This window comes from Oryzias latipes, chromosome 19, assembly GCF_002234675.1.
Source record: "Oryzias latipes chromosome 19, ASM223467v1".
In the NCBI taxonomy this organism is placed as follows: domain Eukaryota; kingdom Metazoa; phylum Chordata; class Actinopteri; order Beloniformes; family Adrianichthyidae; genus Oryzias; species Oryzias latipes.
In genome coordinates, this window is record NC_019877.2 from 11,702,125 (window position 1) to 11,721,808 (window position 19,684).

The following is a 19,684-nucleotide window of genomic DNA, read 5'->3' on the forward strand; positions in this document are numbered from 1 at the left end:
CCAAGAGAAAGCATCAGACACTGGATACGATGGAGTGAGTATATCCTCCGGCTGACCCAAGAAGGCCCACTAAGTGGACCCCTACAGACGTGGTCGGGCTATGTTTGCATTGCTGAAACAAAAGATAATAGATGGATAGAGTAAATAAAGATATCCAAAGAGGAAACCTTTATGTATTTACAGCAACAACAGGATGACATTGGAAAGACTTTTTTGAGAATCCAAAGGCAAGAGGGAGGACTTTGATAGGTCACGTTTGGGTTAACCGGGCTTAATTGTTCTTGGGTTGAATTAAAAGTAGTTTAAATTACTTTTTAAAAATTGCTCAAATTTGTGGATATTGTGAGACAGCAGCTCTGTTTAAACAGGTCTCTAAAAAAGGAGGGTGTTTAATAAATAGCCTTGATGTTTGAGTCCAGCAGTGGAAGAACATGTCTTTACACGTCTGAGGAGGACGACTAAACACTAATGAGAACAGACTGGCTCAGCAGGACACCTCCCTACAAATAAACAGCTCTTCTTTTCAGGCGAGAGCAGCCAAACATGGCCTGTAAACGGTAAATTGACTCTCCATATCTGCCTAGTTTTTACTGTGAAACAACACAAACGCGCAGTGAATTCTAAGACTAAACCCCATTTCCTTTCGTTTTATTCCTTTCAAAATAAAAACAATCAAATCAGACAACACTGCTTGTAGGAATATGCAGCAACCCTCTGTTTGCTGCACGTGCATCAACTAAATTGCAATTTCTGGAAACTACTTATTTATAGTAAAAAAGAGAAGAGAAAAAAAACGTGTATATGCTTATTCATTTTTTGCAAACAAATGGGTGAAATTACTGTTTGAAGGTTAAAAGTCCTTCACTATTGTCTGAACATTGGACTCAAACTTCATGAAGCTAAACTATAGAAAACGCATAAATAAAAATATATTCATGCTTTGACCCATTCAGACTTTCATTAATAAAGCTATCATTTATCTTAAAAGGTGAAGGTTCAACGGCCACTTGAAAAGATTTATTTTTACCACAAAGAAATAGAATATAAACATACAAATACTGTTTTAATTGGACAAATCCTCGCTTGTTCTTTTGTATTATAGTGTCGACCTTCAAGTGTTTGGCTCTACGCATTATCGTATGAACAAAATATCATTAGCATCACCAAAAATAATGTATCTTTTCATAATTTTTTGTTAAAACAAACTAAAACTAATGTGATTTTATTAAAAGTCAAAATGTACCACTGCAAATTCCATGAAAAGATCGAGGTATCCAAAGCTATTGGGCAAATTGAGCTATTTTTCCTTTTTCCAAGTATGATAATATATTTATTACTTGAAATTCAAGGTTGGGACTCCAGCTGCACTGCCTGCTTAAACCCTGACCCTTGGCATAGTAAAACATCAAGAGCACCAGTCATTTCCTGGAAGCCCCAACAAGTGGCCCAAGCCCTTTTTTGCAGTCTGTGTGGATTTAGCATTGAAAGCAGCCCTCTTCTCTAAGCGCCATAATTATACTGTACTCGCCCTTTTCCTGCAAGCGTTGGAACTTGGCTGCTGAGAGGAAGCTGGATGTGGAGGCCCATTAAATCCCCCTAAAGCACTTAAAGGGATTTTAAGAAAGCAGGCGGTAAAAGCGGGCAAACCTGCCGCTTGGAGAAGAGACCTCAGCTCACCACATTACGAATGGAGGGTTGGGAGTTCGTTTCAGATGTTGGACTTGGGTCAAAAGGGGTTAAAGCTGTGCAGCAGTTACCCCCTCGAGAATACGGTGCGTATTAATGGTAGTGTTTTTATTGTTTTTTTCTTCCTTCCTTAGACTATTTTTCTCCCAATGCGGTATATCTTTGCCGTTTGCAGTCTTTGGCTAAAAGAACGACTGTTGTCAGTGATGGATGGTTCCGACTGTTATCCTTTCAATAAAAAAAAAGAAAGCTGTTGGATAAAATAGATGTTTTGATCTGGATATAATATGGATTCTTTTGGACAAAAAAAAATTGAATTGAAATTGAAACGTATTCATGAGCATTTTCAACTAGGACATTTTTAAATTCAGACACATTTGTTAGCATCTTATTATGAAGAGTTAGACTTGCTCAACTGTTTTCTCCCAAAATTACTTTCTCACATACTATGAATAATTAGGGCTGTTCAACACTTGAATAATACAAGCCTTAACACTTAAACTGTTTTCGGGTCAAAACTGACCACAGTTGAAAACGGGTCAGTTTTGACCTGGCCATAATATAAGGGTTAAAGACCCACTCCAATGAAAATTGTGTTTTTAACATGTTCTTGTGGCATTTTTCTGATGATGGCATATGAAAGAACATTAAGCTCAAAATTGCATTTCTGAGTATTTCCATATTCAAATCGTTGTGAATCAGGAGCAGATGAAAAATGTCTTCTGGTGATCTGGTGTTGCTCCACGCCGACAGTCAGAGGCAAATTTCTACTGAACTCCTGCCGCTCTACAGAAACTATGTCCTAGAAAACGACAACTTTTGTTTCCTTTGGCTGATATCGACAAAACCATATTTAAAAGACCACTGGAAATGCTTTAAAAATAGATCAAAAGATTATCAGAGTGGAATTTTAAGAACCTCTGTTTTTTCCCAGCTAACCCTGCTTCCTCCTTTACTGTTGATCACCTAGACCAGGTAATTTTAGGTTCAGACATGGCAGGGGCGGAATGAAAAAAGATGACAAGTGGCTCTAAGATCTGGAGCCTTTGGTGGGTTTTCATTGTGTCCGTAGTGTTAGACATTATTTTTCCTGACAGAACATACAGTGGTGGACAAAATTGTTGGTACCCCTCAGTTAAAGAAAGAAAGTCCACAATGCTCACTGAAATGACTTGAAATAGCTAATTTTTGCAAATTCCAGTCTGGCTTTTTTATGATTACCTTTCAACAGTGGCGTCCTCCTTGGTCGTCTCCCATGAAGTCCACTCTGGCTCAAAAATCGACGAATGGTGCGATCTGACACTAATGTACCTTGATCTAGGAGTTCACCTTTAATGTCTTTGGAGGTTGTTCTGGGCTCTTTGGATACAGTTCCAACTATCCGTCTCCTTAGTTTGTCGTCAATTTTCCTCTTCCGGCCACGTCCAGGGAGGTTGGCTGCTGTCCCGTGGGTCTTAAACTTCTGAATAATATGTGCCACTGTTGTCACAGGAACTTCAAGCTGCTTAGAAATAGTTTTATAGCCTTTACCTTTACGATGTTCGTCTATAATGTTGTTTCTAATGTCCTGGGACAATTCTCTCCTTCGCTCTCTGTTGTCCATGTTCAGTGTGGTTCACACCTTTTCACCAAACAGCAACGTGACTATTTGTCTCCCTTTAAATAGGCAGACTGACTGATTATGGGTTTGAAAACAGCTGTGATGTTAATTACAGGACATACCTGAGTTCATCATGACCCCCTGGGCAAGAAGTTCTAAGTCTTTTATGGAGGTACCATCATTTTTGTCCAGCCCTATTTCATTCGTTTTTTTTTTGTTTTTTTATAATTCTGTTAATCAACAACTCAGAAGTTATGGCTGATTTTGATTATTTAATTTTCAATAAATTTTAATTTATTGTTACTTTTGAACGTTTCAAGTCATTTCGGTGAGCATTGTGGACTTTCTTTCTTTAACTGAGGGCTACCAACAATTTTGTCCTCCACTATACTTTTGTTTTGGTTGTTTTTGTCAAACATCGCAACCCTGAAGAGCCAAACATGGACCGGGAATGCGATGTAGCCTCAATTCGACCCAAGTAAGAAAAGGAAAAAAAAAAACACCCTAAAAGCCTGAACAGAATAGTGCCTGAAGAGGCAATTCTTCTTCATCCCACTTCTAAAAACTAAACCCATTTACACCTCACCTCACGCACAATGAATGAATAATGCATCACAATCTTAGCAAAAACACTGTTCGATCACTTAGTGAGTAGATTATAAGCTAAAAACCTGTGATCAAAAATAAAAAAAATACAGGAGTTTGTCTGTGCTTGCAGCCCCGATCATTTTACAACACTGATGCACTCAACAGGGTGACGCACTTCAGACAGAGGACAGAAAAAAAAGAGGTGAAGCATTAGTGTAGTGTTTTTTAGGTGATGCATTTTTAATTTCTTCTCAGTAAATATTTATCCGGGAAGCTCAGGTTTATCCACCCAGAAACACCTGCTGCAGTAGTAGCAGCCAGGGTAAACACCGCCCTTGAGGCATGCAGGCAGACACACCAGACCCCCCCCCTTAACCCAGAGCAGTGGTCGAGATAACAAACGCGAGTCAACACGGCCTCTGTGCCTTTTGTTTTCTATCCTCAACCTCTGCTAGGAACAGAACTGACAGGAAAACATGAGATGGAGAAAAAGAAAGGATAAATGAGAGCATGCGAATGCAAATGAGTGTGTTTTTGTTTTCTTTTATTTAAGGGCGTAGGAAGGCTCTATTTTAAAGCGAAAACGGCTCCCCTGTCATCTCTGGATCAATTTCTGAGAGCAAAAGGCAAAAAAAAAGAATATATTCTTATTCTTTTGACAAAACGGGGAGATTAAAACGCAGCAATAGACAGGTCAGAAAATGGCATTTGTTTTGAAAGCGCAATCGCTTCCCCCTTCCTTTTCTTCCCAACCACTCTTCCTGCACCTCCTTTTCCTCCGCCCGTAGTGTAGAGACACTAAAGTTACAGAGAAATGGGCACAGTGCCTGGCTAAACACCGCCCTGCCACCAGCGCCGCCACCCCCCCATCTGGAAAAACAGAGTGAGTGAAGGAGATGCGGCGGCAGGTGGTCTCCAGATGTGGTGGCTCTGGGGGACAGGCCACTCCTGCGCCGTTGAGGGGCCACTCCAGACCTCCTTTCTTGCCCCTTTTGCCTTTAATCGCTCCCTCTCCTCCTCCTCCTTCAGTGACGGGAGCCATCTGGCCTGGCAGGAGTGCGCAGTCCCACCCTCCCCAACACGGCCCCTGAATGCCACTCTGGGAGTAAATAAAACGCATGCAAAAATATGTGCACACAATACCTCCTGCCCCCCCGAGAAAAAGCTGTCACACGGCTATTAACCCAACAAAGCTCCAGCCCAGCTGTGCTCCATTATGATGAAAAAACTCTGGGGTCGTGGGGTTGCGGGGTCCTGCAGGCTTACAGTCACCCATCAGACTCTAGGAGGTGTCCACTTACAGCCTTTTAAAGCTCACTTTCATAAAGAGTTACAGCCATTTCCATCATCATCATGATCATTATCATCATTATATCACGAGCACCACCCTCCGAAGATAAACTCCCAGCCGCTTGCTCATCCTCCGGATGATATTTCACACTTCCTCCGGTAGCCCCGCCCTCTTCCCCAGAAACCCCACTATAAGTGGAGTTCAGGGAATGTCACACCTGAATACAGTGGTGGACAAAATTGTTGGTAGCCCTCAGTTAAAGAAAGAAAGTCCACAATGCTAACTGAAATGACTTGAAACGTTCAAAAGTAACAGTAAATTTAAAACATTTGAAAATTAAATACTCAAAATCAGCCATTACTTTTCAGTTGTTGATTAATGAAATAGGGCTGGACAAAAATGATGGTACCTCCATAAAAGTACAGTAATCAACAACTCAAAAGTAATGGCTGATTTTGATTATTTAATTTTCAATACATTTTATTTTATTGGTACTTTTGAACATTTCAACTCATTTCAGTGAGCATTGTTGACTTTCTTTCTTTAACTGAGGGCTACCAACAAAATTTGTCCACCACTGTACCTGACACGGGATATTTCCACGTATGTCCAAAAAAATAAAAGCACGGAGGCTTGGAAATAATGGAAAAAAAAAGGTCTTCAGTCATTTCTTAAGAATAGTTTGGGAAAAGGCCATTTAAAGCCCTGGCTGCTTTCTGCTGGAACATTTGGTCTTCAGATGCCTTAAAAGGATTCCTGGGTAATTGACGGCACTGAAGTAGAACCTGGTACCAAGAGAAAGGTTGTAAAGACCAAGAGGAAACAGACTAGTTCTAGCATTAAAGAGTCCAAAACTCTGGTTAGTGCTGAAAACGCATCGTGGTTCAACGCAAAAACTAAATTAGTTTCCTTACAATTTATTTGCTTAGTATGTTTTGTCATAAAAACAGGACAAACGTCTTGTTTTTCCTGATAATCCTCACAGGCTACTCTAACTGTTCTCACATGGGAGATGTTCTCTGCTGCGTGTTGGTCGTCAAATGGTGGGAACTGGAAGGATCAAACCACAGTATAAAAACACACAAAACAAGATAACAACGGTGGATTACAGACAACAAGTTGAAAGCAGCCACTGCTTCCAGGAAGAGATGGACCGCCGCGACAAAAGAGAAGATTTTCCAAGAATTACTGCTCACAAGATTACTGTTCCACCTTTAGTTATTCTGTTCTTCTATCCTCGTTTCTTATTCTTTTTCATCAGTTTCCCCCACGGCTCTGCACCCCCACGTTACGGCCACAGACCGTGGCAAAATGAATTATCTACACAAGGTAAAGCAATTGGTTAACCTTTGAAATATCCTAGCATAAGATCTGCTACTCCTTTTTTTTTCAGCAACAAAAAAAAAAAGTGAAGAAATGCACAGAAACTCGCACAATTGGCCGCCACTTCAGAGAGGATATTCAATATCCATGAGCTTTTTTCATTTCGCACTGATGAATAATTCAGGCTGACCTGCCCAGCGTTGAGTAAGGAGAAAAAAGAAAGGGAGAGACACGGAAAAAAAAAAATTGGGGAGGTGTGCAGAGGTAGTTGTCTGTTTGAGTAAATGCAGCTGTTGCTGTGACATGTGCAACAAAAAGAAAAAAAAAAAGAAAAAAGAACGGCCTTCTCCCAGCGCATGTTTGACGACAGATAATTGGGGAGATTATATCAAAGTGATGCCATTTTCGGAGCATGTGCAGTAAGCCCAAGCCGCTCTGCAAACATGTAAACAAGATTTGCACGGGCTGAGGACAAGATGGATAAACAATGGCAATGCAATTTCCTAAAATAGCCAAATGATTCATCTCAGTTGTAACAGTCGGTGTATGAAGACAAAGTGGCTGCAGATAAAACCCCCCCCATCTAGTTATAAAACCCTGAGGAGCTGTAGATCCATGACAGCTGGAGTTCAACCAGTGGTCTTCCAAAATCAGGCAGACAACAGGTTAAACACATGCATGCATACGTACGCATCCTAACCCTTTAACACCGACATTCTTTTGACTATTGTAAGAATTCTACCAACTATAGTAATTCCAGTGGATTCTGAATCGAAAAAAACAAGATTTGCGCTGATATGCAACACTTTACAATAGTGCTTTATGTAAATCAGCGGATTTGCGTGAACGGTCAAAGAGTAAAGTTTTTTTGGAACTGCAGACGACATCCCCGCTGTCAAAGAGTTAAGATGAGTGCAGATGCATTCTGCTGTTCCCTTGAGGCTTGTAAAGCCCCGTCAATGAAACATACGATTGTTTTGCATGTAGTAGAGTTATCGCGAATTATTTGTAAGGCTAATGTAAGTTGCACGTACTAATGACTATCCTTACTGAAAATGCAAATGCTGCACATGTTAATAAGAGCCTGTAGGACGATGTCTACACAAACTGTGCTCTGATTGTCTAATTTTTTTTTCTAACAGCCAGGCTGAATGCAAGCAACGCTCATATCTCACTGGATCAGTACTAATGGGCTACTTGCACAGTTCGCGGGGTTAAAAAATAATGGAATAAAAAATCAGTACGACATAACTGCGTCTCACCTACTTCACCCTAGCCTGTTGTATAAGTGCTTGCTACGACCTGTCGCCTCCAGCATGCCCGTGGAATAAAATCTACATCACCAATTTTGCTCTATGGGCTCACTGGGCTCTACTGCCTTAATTTTTACGGCAGACTACCTGCATGCCCCGAACAGGTTCGCCCATTGTTCGCCTGCGGACAACCCACATCCAGTGTGATTTCAGCTTAAATATGCCATAAAACTTTTAAAATAAATATTATTCTAGTTTATTAAATTGGTCATAAAAACAAAAAAACTTTTTAAATGTTTTTGCTCAAACCTATGAGAGAACCAACAATTTCTAGTCTATTTTTTGACCACATTTTCATCACTAGATTTGCCTTAAAACATCCAAATCTACCTAATCCTTTTATAACTTACTTAAAAGCAAAGAAACTGAGAGATCATAGAACATAGAAACAGCTTTGTTGTCTTGTTTTGACTGCTCCACTCTTTCAACACAATTTTATCAAAAAGGTATAAAGTTATTATTTTGAATAAAGCGTGAAAAAGCAGTATGTCGTAGAGCCATCATGGTCATCAAAGTTTTGCTGACTATGCATTATTTTGTGTTTCTATGTCATTTAGCGAATAAATGTTTACCTATTCAAACACTAAATTTAGTTGTAAAGAAAGTTGGATTTCATGAAGTTCAACAATTGTATTAATCCTTTTTTTGAGTTTGTAATTCTGACTTTTTTTAAATCTAGCTTTAAAAATGGGTAAAACGTTTTAGAGGTTTCTAAATCATCACCCAGTGCTTTATGAATATTGCTACTTCAACGGTTCTTTTAAAGCCTCCATATGCCTTGGATGTCATCAATAAAACCATATATAAACCCCTATGGTCTGAGAATACTGGGATTAAACATCTGGCTGAAAAGCATTCCGCTTTAACGCCATCAAGAGACATCTACAAACGTCTGTTATGTAATCTGAAACTGAACAGAAAAGATAAAACACAAGGAAGCGTACGATACTTTAACCGTTTGATTTGAAGATTTGACTAACTAGATGACTTTTCGAGCAGAAATAAGACCTCTGACCCCATGCAGAGGTCAGCTGGTAACACCCACTCCCACACAGAAACACTGGAGCTGTCACATGCAGGGGGAGAGCAGCTGTTCCTCGTTTGTACGAAGGCTGCGTCCTCTCCACGGGTTGGCTGCTTTTGCAGAAACAATAAATCCCTCTGCGAAAACAAGTGATGAGTTGGAAAGACCAGCCATGAGAAAACAGCCACGGACGGCTAGGAAACGGCAGTGGGAGTGGGTGGGGCTCCACACTACGATTCTTCAGTTTTTTTCCTCAGGGGGAGGAAAAAAAGATGCTTCTGTGGAAAAGTCTATTTTTCAAGCTAAAATAATAATTAAAGCTAAGAAACAGAAAGTCAATTAAGTAGAGTTTAAAAGGTTTGATTATTGCAACAACAATGTTAATTAGCTTTTGCTATTAATAACTGATCTGTAAAGTGTGAGTCAATAAATTAGCAAAGTGTTAACTATTGCCACATGTATGTATTTTTACATTTATTTATTTAAAAGTTAATCTAAAGCTGGAAATGTTCCACATTTACTATCAGTAAATAAATGAGTAGTTTTATCTTTATAATAACAGTAACTTTAAAGAACTTATAATTAATAAGTCATTAGTATTTTACTAACAAATTGTTAACACTCTTTTACCAAATAATAAAACCTATTTATAAATACTTAACGACCTATTAACTATTATTTAACAAGTAATTTATAAATCATTAACAATCGGTTTATCAATGATTTGTTAACTAACTATAATTGATCTGTACTATCCAATTTTGTAAGCTTCAAGTCTATTTTTATTTCAAGATCAAATCACCGATGTGTTTTCGATTTGATTCAATTAGGATTTAACTTTTAAACTTTTATTTTGAAACAAATTTGGAGTGCTTATTCAGAAATGAATCTTCGTGCAACATGTGGCCTAACTGTATAAAAGGTGGAATTGTTAAGTAAAAAATTGTAAATCTTCCATGAAATATTATACAATATATATTATTACAATCTATTGAACATTAGAGTTTAGGAATATAGCTAATGTTTATTAGGCAAAATGGGTCAAATTTTTCCTTCTTTGATGACCAGAAATTCTACAAAAATGATTTGCCCAAATTCAAGAATGCATTGCTTAGATTGTGCACAGTGTCAACAAAAATGCATGCATCAGAAACACTAACACACAAACAGCGTTCCACACATCTGAGCACACACACACACATTCAGCTAAGGAAGTCGTGTCTGCTCACTAGAAAACCTCAAAACTCCTTGTTTATGTTGTGAACATACATTAGTGCAATCAACTCTTCTTAGGAAAACCCATCTGAAGTATTTCATCATTCTCTCGCTGGATATTTAGATTAAAGCTTAAGCTTCCAATGCCAGTATGACCTGTCGTGACCTTCATCGCATCCAGCCATCATCAAATCAGAACATTTTGTTTCTAGATGTGACCTCTATTTGTTAAAGGAGAGCTATCAGGCAAAGCTTTTAAAATGGCTTTTTTTCCCCCCCTGCATCTTAAAACAGATTAAGTTGTCATTTCTCTGTGCTTTCTTGACAGTGAGGAGCACAATAATAAATACCAAATGCTTTACTGTCATGCAAATTGGCAGGAAATCAAAAGTGGCAACACAGGCAGACAGAAAGCCACCTTTCTGTCCCAAACACCTGAAAGAAGGCAGTTCGGCCAAGGACAGCTGAGAGGACATGTGCCATGCATTCTGATGAAAGCCCTTCCAAACACAGCCACTGAGATTAAAAGCCCATTTGGGCCCCCACGGGATCTGTGTGCCATTGCTGTCAGCTGGAACAGCCATGACCTCCGATCAAAAACAAAAACGATTGCTTTCTGTTCCCAGGAAGAAGTGGGTGCAACCTAATTAGATTGTTACAGAACAGATTCAGGTGACCTGAAATGAAGTTGTGGATCACTCCCTGATAAGCTGCAACAAACCATCACTGGCCTCCCAACATCACCTCCTAATCATCCAGCCCAGAAAAGCACAGCTGAAGATGTTCTGGCGGATTATCTCCGCAGGGAAACCACGTGTGACGGTGCACCTTTACTTAATCTACCGAGCACACGCGCAATGAAGGCTACCAAGCCAATCGCACCTCTATGTAGGTTGGCTACTCAGCTTCACGTGATGCTCAAGCTATGGTTTACCCACCTGTGCTGCTCTGCAGAACACCACTGACAGACAACTCCATGAGTGCTGCACGCTGCTCTTGCTACTGTACGTTGAAGGGAACTGAACAACTAAGCTTGGCTGAACCGTTTAAAGCCATTATTAGCACTACTTATAGCTTCAGCCAACCAATTCCATGCCCATAGGAGAGGAGTGCACAGGTGCGGGCCCTCCCACACGCACATTTCATCGAAATGTTTCCAGGGACTTTGGGTCGTTGTTTTTAAATTGCTGTCATCTGCATCATGGAAACACACCAATGCTTTGGTGTAAGATGACAAAATGTACTATCGATGTACACAAGCCGGATGCAAAAGACCGGATCATTGAGCAACCAACCCCTAAGAGTAACATGAGAAGCTTTTCTCATTACAACTGCCTCATTTTACTATGATCAATGCAACTGACAGACGCAGTAGGAGAAACCCTGTTATTAGTTGAGGTAAAACTTATTATTTTTCCGATTTTACCACAAACCCGCATCACAGCATTTCAGATCTCCCCTGTTTCTCATGCAATTGGTGTAAAGATTATCCAACTCTGGTTAACCCTGCTGTGTTACCAAGCAACACACAATTAGAAAGTAGGCTTTTGGATCAGCAGCGAAGGGAATCCATTGTTAGATGAAGTTGCTGAAGGAGCAAAATCAGAATTGAGAGAATTATTAGGACAAGCTACCACCTGGAAAAGACTAATATAGCAAGAAAAATAAAATACAAATACTAAAATACAATGCATTTAATGGATTCCTTCTTTAACATTCTGTCTCTCAAAGTTGAAGTGTATTTATGATAAACAAGAACTGGAAAATACTATTTTCGGCGTACTGTAAACACAACTTCAGTTTGAAGGCTCAGAAAAACAGTTACCTATTATAGTCCACACAAATACACATCCAGTTAATGTAATTGGATTAAAAGCAGCTAATCCTCTGATTAGGAGAGAGTATATCGTAAAGCAGAAAAACAGCAACTCCTTACACATTATAAAACAAGCAGGTCATGTTTTTGACACTTGATTTTCTGAATGTTTTGAGAGGAAAAACAACCGATAAATAATCCTCTTTAATGGAGAACGTTGCAATGATCATGTTTGCTGTAGAAATGTAACTCATCTCATCTCTTAAAGCACAAAAGCTGTTAAAAAATGAAATTTTATCCATCTTAATTAAAAGAGAATGTCCAAATGACAGCTTTCTCAAGAGCAGGAATGCTGTTCATCACATATAATTTGGCCTGCTTATAAGACAGTATCCCCTCTGGCAACTGACATAACTCTAATGAAATACATTCATACAAAGTTGCAAAATAAGAGGGGAAAATTAAAGACTTCTTAGAGCAAAGCTGCTTAACTTTTCAGACTTGTTTTATGTGTTTGTTCATACAAAAAATAGACGAGGTAGGATTTCTTTTCTATTAACTATACATTTTTCAGAGCTACACTTATCCTTAGATGCTAAAGGTTTTCCAACCAGCACAAACGACAGAAAAAAATGAGAAAAGTCAGGTCCACGTTACTTGTGTCAGGCGTGGTGGTCATGGTTGAGACTATAACTGGCGGACCAGTGCGACGGCCAACCATCTTGGGGTTGTTAGGGTATTGAGTTTGAAGAGTCGTGGAAGAGGAGGCTGGAACCATGGTATTCTCTGGAGGAGCGTTGATCCCTTTTCGCAAAAGCTGCGGGCTGTGAAGTGGACTTGCTGCTACCATAGGGGATGTTGGGGGAAGGTTGGGAGGTCGTTTCATCAGCTCCATTGGAGAATAGGATCCAGAGTAGGTTTTGGGGGCTACCCCAGGGGCGCCTGGAGCTTGTAAAGGCTGCTGTCCAATAGCAGACATGGCAAGACCAGTGTGGGAATTGTACATGGACAAAGGTCTTCCCTGAGTCATTACATTGTTATATTCACCAGTGTTGGCTGGAAAGGAACCAGTTGCCAGTGGGCGAGCTGCTGGGTAGGTAGTGGTCTCCAGGAGATGTTGGGAGGGAGCGCTACTGGGTCTTCTTCCAAGAAACTCTCCCATTCTTGGAGACACAGTCTGGATGGTGCCAGGAGGTTGCTGCATCAGGCCCGGATCCATAGTCAAGCCCTGGGGCTGCATGTAGAGGTCGTTGCGGTGGGTGAAGCTGTTTGATCGAGTACGAGAAGGTGCTCCACCTGTCTTGTATCCAACTACCACGCGTGACAAAACACGGGCCTGGCCTAAGTTAGGGGCTACTGACCGGATATCATGATCCTCCATCATCCCCAGTGTACCAATGGAATCAAAACCATGTTGAAGCAGAAGAGTAATAGTGCTTTCAGCCAAACCTTCAGCTCGCAGGAAAGCCAGGAAGGTAGGGTCCACCATCTTTTTAGGGTCTGCAGCGCTGGGGTGGACAGGAGGTAAGGTATGGTTCAATCCAGCTGTTGCAGCCACCATAGCTGAGCTGGGATCATAATTTGGGTCATAGGGCAGCCTCTGCGAAGCAACAGCTCCATAAGCCTGGGAAAGAGATCCGTCCATTCCCTGAGAAAGTGAATCCACCACTGAACTATTGGCGGGTGGCTGGCGAGCTTCCAGCGGAAAGACGTCAATGCTGTGGTAAGCTTGTCGAGCAGAAAGAGACGGTCGCTCAGAAGCGTAAATAGGAAGAGGGGGCTGAACCCCGTACACAGAAGGAGAAGCAGACCTGCCGCCAATACGCTGGCCGTCTGGGATCATCTTAGATCCCAGAGATTCCCTGTACAAACGGCTCAGCTCATGCAAGGGAGGGGGAGGAGGCGGGGGAATAAGTGGAGGAGGAGGAGGAAGCCCAGGTTTAGGTGTAGAAGCAGAGGCCAGTACAGAAGGTGTGGCCCTTGTCTGTCCTTGATCCCACATAGGCGTAACCCCCCCAGCACTGGGCCCATAATGCAGAGCTGATCTGGCAAGCATGTGCTGGTTATCCCTGTAAAACCCAGGTTCTTCAGGCGGCTGACCAGATAAGGTACCGTCAGTCAGGTAGTAATCCTGAGGCGGTACCGAGGCCCGCCCTGCCATCATCCTCCTGAGGTAGAGGTTACTGTTCAGATCGGGCGCAGGGCTCTTTCTCAGAAGGTCATGTTGATTCTCTTGGATCTGCCTGTAGAAGGAAAGCTGGTGGACTGGGTCTTCTTTTGGAGCAAGGTGGGGATAATGGTGCATCCAAAGCTCCCGACGTTCACTACCCAGTGGCCTAGCAATGGTCCCACAGTGTTGACAGCGACTGGAAGCCCTGTCGGTCTGGCCCTCACTCCACTCAGGACCTTCCCGGCCCAGAGAGCCACCGAAATGCGACTGCTCACTTTGGTCAGGCATCAGTGAAGACAACAACGAGGGCAGTTTTAAAGTGGAAAATAAAGCTGGGTATTGAATTTCAACTCTCCAGTTACACTCCCCACCCAATCAAATGGGAGCAAGGAGGACAGGTGAGGAAGGAGGCACCCTTTTACCTAATCTGCAACTGTTGCACCCACCCTCCCACCACCACCACCTCTCTCTTAAGTCTTTAGTATCATGTATCTCCCTGCTGGCAGGCTATCTAAATAATTCAGCCCTAGAAACATTAGAAATCCATGAGGACAGACAAACAATATGATGGACACAATGAAAGCACACGTACACATGCAAACGTAAAGATAACACACCTTTAGAGCGAGGCTTTGCTCCATTCAGGAGGGAGCATGCTTGTGCTGGGCATCATGGTTACACTCCAAACGAATACTCAGGGTAAGAAATTGGGGTAAAAACACATGCTGGACAATGACAACAGACTGGAGGAGGGGACGAGACGCGCTAATCCAAAGCGTGTCGATGCATGCTATTGGCAGGGACATTCCTCCCGTCTACTGTGTTCGCCACTAGGGGATTAGTGTCAAACTAAGACCTGCTTAAACCCACCAGCTTGGTGACATCACTCCGGCTAAACACTGTATAGAGCAAACACTGTGCCAATGTCCCTTGATAAATGTATGAAGTGCAAAGCTAGAACCAATTTTGTCTTTTCGTGGGCAACTTCTTGCTGGCACACAGCCGGGGATGAATGAATCCTCCCCATCAAGAGGCTGGGGAGTCAGGGGACCTACATGCATGTCCCTGGAGAGAGGGGGAAGTCTAGTCTGACAAAGACTTGAGGAGGTAACACTTAATCTGCTGGCTGCCTGCAGCAAACCAGGACATGCTCCACTTCAGACACTAAGAATGCACAGCCTCCTCTACTGGGCAACTGCAGTCTCACATATTTGAATACTTACAAATATGCATTCATAAATTAAAATGCATTTCCCAGAAAACAAAAATGTGACTTTAATGGGTCCCAAAAAGTGTGCTTCAGTCTAAAACAACACGTAGGAACAGTTTTTAAACATTCAAATGTAGACAAAAAGTAATATGCTCTTATTTGATACAGATTTGTGCATTTCAGTATAAGAGGTTCTCTGTGTTACATTTTTTCCTAGTGGTTATTGATATTTACATGACAAATGAAATAATTATGCTGATTTAGTTCGGAAAAATCTGATTCGGCACTAGTTGCTCATCGTTGCCTTTGCTGCTTCATGCTGCATACCGGATGTGTGATGCAGCATATGTGGCTTATCTGAGATTCTAGAGCTGAGAGATAACTCTTTGGTGTTTACTTGGTGTCACATGAGTAATGGGAACAGTGACAGAAGGAGAAGAAGGGAGTTCTGATAAGTATGTGATAAAAGGAGAGCCTGGCAGCTTCATCTTGACCTTTCCGGCAGACAATAATAGAACAAGGGAAAGGAAAAATGATTGGGTTGCTCTAACTGGACTGTGACAAAAGAAAAGGCCCAAAAAGAAGAAAAATGGCCTTCAAACAAGTTTTTAGGAGTGTGCTCACAATGAATTGTTTAGATACTACAAAAGAAAAGCTGTTTGAATCCCTTTAGAACTGAAATTAGACTTTGGACAATATCTTACCACATGTCAATTCACAGTGGGACCACCTGAAATAGATTTAGTTGCTTTTCACAGGCCAGTGACGCAATATAAAGAGCGCATCAAGAACAATAAAAAGATTTTTTAATTACGGAACATTGGAATTACTAAAGTAGGTCAAACAAAAAGAAATTAGAGCGGCCTCATTCTCCCTGTGGCGCAATATAGTCAGGAAGGAAGAGCATATGAAGGATGCTCTTTTCTTTTTTTTTTTCATTAAAATGGGAAACATACCCAGCAATTATTTTTCCGCGCAATCCTCGCAGTCTCTGTGTGCTTTTTGTCGCTACAAAACATCATTAATCATTGTGTTGATCATTGAATTGGCCTCTGTGTACGGCAATCGCGGGCAATAAATTTTGGAGCTGTGTGTTTTACCTGAATCTCGCTTCACAGTGAAATTTCAATAAGAACTGAAGCTGCAAATGGCGCTACCTTCCCCTGCCGTTGCTACCCCCTTTTGACCACACACACTGGCTGAGCGGCTGCTACACGGCCCTCACTCTCCCCTTCTGCCCCTGGCATCCTAGTCGGAGCTGCGTATGATACATTTAAAAAGCATTTTTTTTCAAAATGGTGGCTTTTCTGTTGGTTGAAACCATTTTTTTTGGGTCTCCTGGAAGTGACGGACAGGTCTATGTATTTTTTTAAAGGAATTAGCTAAATAAAACTTTTAGATTTCCTAGGCAACAGAGGTTTTCTGTTAAACACACCCACATTCCTAATATGTTTGTATTGTAAGTCATTTAATTTAGTTCCGCTTTAGCAAATGACTCATGTAATACATTTTAACAATATTACGGTAAAAAAAGGGCAAGCAAGAGGGGAATGCCACTTTAAATAGCTTGCCGCAATGTTAAAAATCTACTATTTCTATTACCAACACAATTTTTCCAGATAGATCAAAATCTCTAGAACGAAAAAACAAAAGCTTTTTTTTTTACATATTCTATTAAAATGCGAAAATGACAAATTATCACACTTTGCCACAAAATGGCCAGAAAGCTGTAGGTCCAGTGGTCATCCCATAATAATTTCAAAACTTCCTTTGGATATCCCCGACATGTGTGTTTTGGTTTTGTTAGTGGATTTGAGCCCCATTAAAGATTTTGGCCTCATTCATGTATTGGATATCTGATAAGGTTTTGAGTATGTGGCGGGGATGACATTTTCGCTTAAACGTGCAGTCAGAAAGAAGAATTGCTAAATAAATACACTCCTTGCAGTACAGGACTGCTGTGGGCCATAATGAAAACCTCAAGTACAGTAGGACTGGTTAAATTCAAGAGGATGTCCCATTCTGACTATTGGAGGATTTATAACTACACAAGGATACTTCAGAATGTAACAAGATTCTTTTCAGAATAAACAGATTCACAAGTAGGCTAAAATTGATGCCAACTCAGGCTTGGTCAGAAATAATTAGGCAGTTGTGTTAAAGACCTCTAGGTACAATGTGCTGAACAGACGTCCAGCAACAGTTATGCCTTCAGAGCAATCTGGCCATCTTTCTAGGGCACAGGACGCCAACGGCAGGACTTGGCAAGCCCAGATAGCTGGAGAGAATGTCGATAGCAGCAACTCTACAACTGCTGATCTATTAAACTTTCATAGGGACTTCATAAATTAAAACCGTGGCCAGGAGAACTTGAAAATTCTCAATTACTGCGATTGTACAGTATATTAAAGTTTTAACAAGCCTCTGGGACTTTCATGGCGACGACAAGGGACCAAAAAAAAAAAAAAATAATAACACATGGTACCAATTCTGGTCCTGCAGCCTTTCGACGGCTCTGCGCTATTGAGACAGTTCTCCCGCTCTTTACCACCCCACATCTCTGCATCTAGCAGCATGTCACACATTTACATGGCTGGATGGAGCGTGGGGGGAGAGCTGGATGGCAAGACCTCTTGTTGTCGTGGAGGAGTTTTTGTCTTCCATTTTAGCGGCCCATCTTTTGCCTCGTGTGCCTGTTCGAGCTCTGCTTGCTGATCGTTATCAAGCCAGTGCCCCATACTGCATCACAGATGGGGCAGACAGAAGGGAGAGGCGACAGCCCGCTTGCTTTTTGGAGAGATGAGGAGTGTGCAGCTGAGTGAGAGAAGAGGAGGAGAAGGAGCGGATGACAGAAAAGAAGGAGCAGTAAATGTCATTTGTCTTCACATCGCCAATGACAACAAGATATGTGGCTAAGTGAAATGAAACTCTGATTGGATAAACTGGGTTTGTAAGCAAATATTTACTGAGTAAGTGGCACACACTGATCACTGGGAAAAATCGAATGCAGCGTTGAAGAACACACGCTGGGATGTTGGCGGTCTCTAAACAAGTCTGCATTTCCTTATTATCCACCTTTTCTTTTTGTGGCTCATCAGTTTAAGGTGCACTAGTCATACATCAGTGTGTTACACCTTAAAGCCAAGCACATTATCATGACAAATCCCCCACATAAAATCCCTTTGACAGTGTTGGAGAGTACCGTCAAACACTCTTTTTAAAGGTCATCGATTAAGCAGCAGCCGGACACAGATGGGTTGTTCAGGCCAATAGATGGTCGTAGAGAGGAGTGATTGCATCTTATATGGAGCACAGGTGCGTCTTGCAGTTCCTCATGTGGCCACCTTAAGGGTAATGTGAAAGTTGCACGTATTTATGACGTTCGGGCAAGGCTACCGTTCGGCGCCCTAACACCACACTCTAGTCCTTGAGTGCACGAGCTCCTTACTGACTGCACGCAAATGATGCATCCACAGGGTGTGCAGATGACACGTGAGTACCTGTAGGACACTCGCACAAACTATTTTACACCTGCAGACAACCTGTATCCACCGGTAGGGGCAGTTGTGACAGAGGCATAAGAAGAGATACAACTTCTGTCAGACTCTGAAGAACAAGTGCAGAGCAAAATGATTTAAACCTTTTTTCATTTATAAGGTTTACAGCATCCAATATTAAAGATTTGTGTCCAATCCAAATGCTATTGTGTTATTTATTTTAACCAGATAAAGCCTGACTTTATTCGAGCTATGAAAAAAAATTATAATTGAGCTTTTTTTTAAAAGTATACGCTAATTTTGGAGCCAAAAAGGTTTGTTGCAATATTTGCGACAACAGACACTAAGAGGTTAAGACCATGAGTATGTGCAAGACTGTGCTCAACAACTCAAACATAGTCATCAAATATTATTAACCAACTTCAATTTTTGAAGAATGAATAAATGCATTTATATTGGCTATTTTTGACTTCACCCAAAAAAAAAAAAGAAGATTTATATGAATTAACACCATCCAACTTTTTTTAGTCCCTTAGCGTATTTAAAAAGATTTGAATGTGTGCATTTATATACTGGACTGTAATGCATGTTTTAGGTGCTGTATGACATTCCCTTAGGATTCCAGCCAGTACAAAATACGACAAAACTCTTTACTTTAATTAGCATTTATTGCAATCCTGTCCTAAAAATAAAAACAACAACAAAATAGCAGTAAAACATTTAGGTGTAAAAGTCAAGTACACAGAGTTTAACCGCTGAATATTTATTTATAATAACCTTTTGTTTTATTTACTGTTTTTGTGACAGAAACATTTTGTGCATCTGGTACTTGTATCTATGCTTAGGAGTGTGTGGTCTGTAGAAGGCAAATAAAGAGACTAAATTACTACTATTTATTTTTTTTCTTTAGAATGAACTTAAACCACCAAATGGTTCCCGAGCGTCTGCAGC

At 41.1% G+C, this 19,684-nt stretch overlaps 1 protein-coding gene across 8 annotated transcripts in view; it reads right to left on the bottom strand.

Moving 5' to 3' along the window:
• ctbp2 (C-terminal binding protein 2) overlaps nt 1-19,684 on the bottom strand; it is a 104,233-nt gene that overhangs the window by 24,090 nt on the left and 60,459 nt on the right. For 2 of the 8 annotated variants that reach the window (XM_023949166.1, XM_023949167.1), the window contains exon 1: nt 12,514-14,329. The exons of 4 other annotated variants lie outside the window; for them this stretch is intronic. In XM_023949166.1, coding sequence (XP_023804934.1) covers nt 12,514-14,314 — 1,801 coding nt within the window. In that variant the 5' untranslated portion in view covers nt 14,315-14,329. Of the gene's footprint in view, nt 1-10,978; nt 11,064-12,513; nt 14,330-14,643; nt 14,730-19,684 lie in introns of those variants that run through there. 2 more of the 8 variants (XM_023949173.1, XM_023949171.1) reach the window with 2 other exon arrangements.